At 39.3% G+C, this 6,000-nt stretch overlaps 1 protein-coding gene across 1 annotated transcript in view; it reads right to left on the bottom strand.

The window, feature by feature from the left end:
• Positions 1–551: 551 nt before the first annotated feature.
• LOC121389081 (organic cation transporter protein-like) overlaps positions 552–6,000 on the bottom strand; it is a 28,390-nt gene continuing 22,941 nt past the window's right edge. The window contains exon 11 of the mRNA XM_041520700.1: positions 552–1,871. Coding sequence (XP_041376634.1) covers positions 1,671–1,871 — 201 coding nt within the window. The 3' untranslated portion in view covers positions 552–1,670. The remainder of the gene's footprint in view (positions 1,872–6,000) is intronic.

Below are 6,000 nucleotides of genomic sequence, written 5' to 3'. Positions count from 1 at the left end.
ATGTACACGTTAAACCCTGACCTGACTCGGGACGATTGGTACACTACCAAAAATCATATAATTTTTTTCATGTATTTACCCAATGCTAGCATTTCGTCCAGAGACTAAATAAATGTACGTATGATTCGCCCACGCAGTAAATACATATGAGATATATACATCTGTTTATAATATGTACAACAAGTTGTATTTGGAGGGGTGGAGAGAGGTAGATGTCAGAAAAAAAGAAAAAAAAAAAATATATATATATATATATATATATATATATATATATATATATATATATATATATATATATATATATATATATATATATATATATATATATATATATATGTATATATAAAGAGAGGTTATTACCAGAGTGTTTTTCGATATCGTCAAAGAGAGAGAGAGATTTAAATAATGTTTTTAATATAGCAACCGTCATTTTTGCTGAAAATTGCAGTTCCAATTTTGGGGGTACCCCGTATTAGTTTCAACCTCTGGTATATACTGCATAACAACTGTATAACAAATAAAAGTGTATTTATTTATTATCAATGGATAATAGTATTTGCCTAAATAATCAATGTCACATATTACTACCAATCACACCCACAGCTGCTTTTACTCCGTAAATATTTGACGGTGCACATCGAACTTTGACACGGAACTCTCGTGTTTGATACTATGCAACCTTCTCGTAAACTTTTAATGTGTACATATTATATCACATGGGTCAGTCCATTACAATGGGTCGGCGATGTGCGTCTCGTAAAATTTGAATGGGTACATTTTATATTACATAGACCAGTCCATTACTTACAAGGGGTGGGATATATGCTTCCCGTAAAATTTAATGTTTACATATTATATCACATATACCAGTCCATTACATACATGGGGTTGGCTATATTCGTCCTGTAACAAAAATGCATGGGGTCGTCTATATGCTTATCGTAAAATGTCAATGTATACATATTATATCACATACATGTAGACCCGTCCATTATACACAAGAGGTCGGCTATATGCTTCCCATACAAATTAATGTTTACATGTTATATCACACAGACCAGGGCCCAATTTCAGTAAATATCGTAAGCCTAGTTTTGCACGTAAACGTAAATCTACGACTAAACCACAATTCTTATTACTTTTATAGTACAAGAAATATAGTTAGAAAAACATATATTTAATTTTCTATTATCCTTAAAATGCTCCGTTTTCCTTAATGATGTAATTTTCTTCGTGAAATAGATGCCACTCACTTGAAAATGTATGCCTGGTATCACTGCTGGTTTCAGACGTAAACTTAAGATCTTTAGTGAAATTACCCCCAGTCCTTAATATACAAGTAATGCTTCTCGTAAAATTTTAATACACAAGCAAACGTGGATTGGTCGAGCAGAATATACTGTTTCGATACCATCCACTAATTTATCTTCTTTTTTTGTGTTAAGTATGTCAAATATTAGACACATAATTCTGCATTTCACATCACATAGCCGTCAAATTCCGTACACGGCGCAGATCCCATCAACAGACTGAGCAACTAGGATGGTTTGTTTTGGGTTTTTTATTTTAACAGAAGTTTTAATATGGAAAGATCCAACTCCACCACCTTCTAAAAATCCAAATAATCACCCAAAAGATCTATTTCTCCAGATCTGCACATTCTAGAGATTCTATATTTTCTTAAACTGAATGTCGTCAGTTGTTTTTCCTTTCGTCTTGTGGAGTAGGTCCAGTTTCCGCCATTCTGATACTTCGCTGATCGTCTGCGGAAGTTCTCGTCCGGCAGTCTCCGGTAAACACGTCATGAGGAACGGAACTAACAAACACGCTGCAGACAAGATGGCGCCTGGTGCCCAAATAGCCACTTGAGCCTGTAAAAATAGTGCAGGCTTGTACAATAATATCATTCCCAAATAGCCACTTGAGCCTGTAAAAATAGGGCAGGCCAGTACAATAATATCGTTCCCAAATTGCCACTTGAGCCTGTGAAAATAGTGCAGGCCAGTACAATAATATCATTCCCAAATAGCCACTTGAGCCTGTGAAAATAGTGCAGGAGAGTACAATAATATCATTCCCAAGTTGCCACTCGAGCCTGTGAAAATAGTGCGGGTCAGTACAATAATATCATTCCCAAATAGCCACTCGAGCCTGGGCAAATAGTGCAGGCCAGTACAATAATATCATTCCCAACTAGCCACTCGAGGTTGGGCAAAGAGTGCAGGCCAGTACAATAATTTAATTCCCAAGTTGCCAATCGAGCCTGGGCAAATAGTGCGGGCCAGTACAATAATATCATTCCGAAATAGCCACTCGAGCCTGTGAAAATAGTGCGGACCAGTACAATAATATCATTCCCAAATAGCCACCCGAGCCTGTAAATATAGTGCAATCCAGTACAATAATATCATTCCCAAATAGCCACTCGAGCCTGTAAAAACAGTGCAGTCCAGTACAATAATATCATTCCCAAATAGCCACTCGAGCCTGTAAAAATAGTGCTAGCATGTACAATAATATCATTCCCAAGTAGCCACTTGAGCCTGTGAAAATAGTGCGGGCCAGTACAATAATATCATTCCCAAATAGCAACTCGAGCCTGTAAAAATAGTGCAGACCAGTAAAATAATATCATTCCCAAATAGCCACTTGAGCCTGTGAAAATAGTGCGGGCCAGTACAATAGTATCATTCCCAAATAGCCACTGGAGCCAGTAAAAATAGTGCAGGCTTGTACAATAATATCATTCCCAAATAGCCACTGGAGGCTGTAAAAATAGTGCGGGTCAGTACAATAATATCATTCCCAAATAGCCACTCGAGCCTGGGCAAATAGTGCAGGCCAGTACAATAATATCATTCCCAACTAGCCACTCGAGGTTGGGCAAAGAGTGCAGGCCAGTACAATAATTTAATTCCCAAGTTGCCACTCGAGTCTGGGCAAATAGTGCGGGCCAGTACAATAATATCATTCCCAAATAGCCACTCGAGCCTGTGAAAATAGTGCGGACCAGTACAATAATATCATTCCCAAATAGCCACTCGAGCCTGTAAATATAGTGCAAACCAGTACAATAATATCATTCCCAAATAGCCACTCGAGCCTGTAAAAACAGTGCAGTCCAGTACAATAATATCATTCCCAAATAGCCACTCGAGCCTGTAAAAATAGTGCTAGCATGTACAATAATATCATTCCCAAGTAGCCACTTGAGCCTGTAAAAATAGTGCTAGCATGTACAATAATATCATTCCCAAGTAGCCACTTGAGCCTGTGAAAATAGTGCGGGCCAGTACAACAATATCATTCCCAAATAGCAACTCGAGCCTGTAAAAATAGTGCAGACCAGTAAAATAATATCATTCCCAAATAGCCACTTGAGCCTGTGAAAATAGTGCGGGCCAGTACAATAATATCATTCCCAAATAGCCACTGGAGCCTGTAAAAATAGTGCAGTTTTGTACAATAATATCATTCCCAAATAGCCACTGGAGGCTGCAAAAATAGTGCAGGCCAGTACAATAATATCATTCCCAAATAGCCACTGGAGGCTGTAAAAATAGTGCGGGCCAGTACAATAATATCATTCCCAAATAGCCACTCGAGCCTGGGCAAATAGTGCAGGTCAGTACAATAATATCATTCCCAAATAGCCACTCGAGCCTGGGCAAATAGTGCAGGTCAGTACAATAATATCATTCCCAAATAGCCACTCGAGCCTGGCCAAATAGTGCAGGCCAGTACAATAATATCATTCCCAACTAGCCACTCGAGGTTGGGCAAAGAGTGCAGGCCAGTACAATAATTTAATTCCCAAGTTGCCACTCGAGCCTGGGCAGATAGTGCGGGTCAGTACAATAATATCATTCCCAAATAGCCACTCGAGCCTGTGAAAATAGTGCGGACCAGTACAATAATATCATTCCCAAATAGCCACTAGAGTCTGTGAAAATAGTGCGGGTCAGTACAATAATATCTTTCCTAAATAGCCACTCGAGCCTGGGCAAATAGTGCAGGCCAGTACAATAATATCATTCCCAACTAGCCACTCGAGGTTGGGCAAAGAGTGCAGGCCAGTACAATAATTTAATTCCCAAGTTGCCACTCGAGCCTGGGCAAATAGTGCGGGCCAGTACAATAATATCATTCCCAAATAGCCACTCGAGCCTGTGAAAATAGTGCGGACCAGTACAATAATATCATTCCCAAATAGCCACTCGAGCCTGTAAATATAGTGCAAACCAGTACAATAATATCATTCCCAAATAGCCACTCGAGCCTGTGAAAACAGTGCAGTCCAGTACAATAATATCATTCCCAAATAGCCACTCGAGCCTGTAAAAATAGTGCTAGCATGTACAATAATATCATTCCCAAGTAGCCACTTGAGCCTGTGAAAATAGTGCGGGCCAGTACAATAATATCATTCCCAAATAGCAACTCGAGCCTGTAAAAATAGTGCAGACCAGTAAAATAATATAATTCCCAAATAGCCACTTGAGCCTGTGAAAATAGTGCGGGCCAGTACAATAATATCATTCCCAAATAGCCACTGGAGCCTGTAAAAATAGTGCAGGCTTGTACAATAATATCATTCCCAAATAGCCACTGGAGGCTGCAAAAATAGTGCAGGCCAGTACAATAATATCATTCCCAAATAGCAACTGGAGGCTGTAAAAATAGTGCGGGCCAGTACAATAATATCATTCCCAATTAGCCACTAGAGTCTGTGAAAATAGTGCAGGCCAGTACAATAATATCATTCCCAAACAGCCACTTGAGCCTGTAAAAGTAGTGCGGGCCAGTTCAATAATATCATTCCCAAATAGCCACTAGAGCCTGTGAAAATAGTGCAGACCAGTACAATAATATAATTCGCAAATAGCCACTTGAGCCTGTAAAACTAGTGCGGGCCAGTACAATAATATCATTCCCAAATAGCCACTGGAGCCTGTGAAAATAGTGCAGGCCAGTACAATAATATCATTCCCAAATAGCCACTTGAGCCTGTAAAAATAGTGCGGGCCAGTACAATAATATCATTCCCAAATAGCCACTCGAGCCTGTGAAAATAGTGCAGGTGCAGTAATGTCATGCCCATATATAGCAATCCAACGTAAGCCTATAAAAATGTCAAATTATCATATGCCCATGGCCCAGTGGTACAGCGTTCGCTCGATGCGCGGTCGGTGTGGGATCGATCCCCATCTATGGGCCCATTGGGCTATTTCTCCTTCCAGCCAGTGCACCACGACTGGTATGTCAAAGGCCGTAATATACACCACCCTGTCTGTGGGATGGTGCATATAAAAGATCCCTTGCTGCTAATCGAAAAGAGTAGCCCATGAAGTGACGACAGCGGGTTTCCTCTCTCAATATATGTGTGGTCTTTAACCATATGTCTGACGCCATATAACCGTAAATACAATGTGTTGAGGGCTTCGTTAAATAAAACATTTCTTTCTTTTTTTTCTTATAATTGTTACGGTTTATAAATGAATAAAGCTCGTTTGTCCATATCTGGCACTGACTGTATGCAATTATATATTATGTTATATTTTTTTAATGTATTATCGGGTTGGGAGAATGTTTTTATGGGGGGGGGGGGGGGGGGGGGGGGGGTGTAGGAGTAAAGTAATGTTTTGTTTACTTACACTTGAGGACATTTTAAACTAAGGTCATTTGCTGAAATGTTATGTCTAACAAACAGTAATTTGCCGCTTGGTCTATATCGATTGTTATTTGACAGTATTTCGAATCGATGAAGCAGTTGGACTAAAACATAAACTAAACATGATACGCCGGGTAAAGCGGTTCTGTGGTTCATATCTCCACGAATCTCAAAACATTTCACGTTGAGTCTTTAAAGTTAAAGTTTGTTTTGTTTAACGACACCACTAGAGCACATTGATTTGTTAATCATCGGCTACTGGGTGTCAAAATTTTGTTAATTCTAACATAGCCTTAGAGAGGAAACTCGCTGCATTTTTTTCCATTAAT

This window comes from Gigantopelta aegis, chromosome 2, assembly GCF_016097555.1.
Source record: "Gigantopelta aegis isolate Gae_Host chromosome 2, Gae_host_genome, whole genome shotgun sequence".
Taxonomy (NCBI): Eukaryota; Metazoa; Mollusca; class Gastropoda; order Neomphalida; family Peltospiridae; genus Gigantopelta; species Gigantopelta aegis.
Note: the sequence above shows the minus strand (reverse complement) of the source record. Positions and strands in the feature narration are given on the sequence as shown.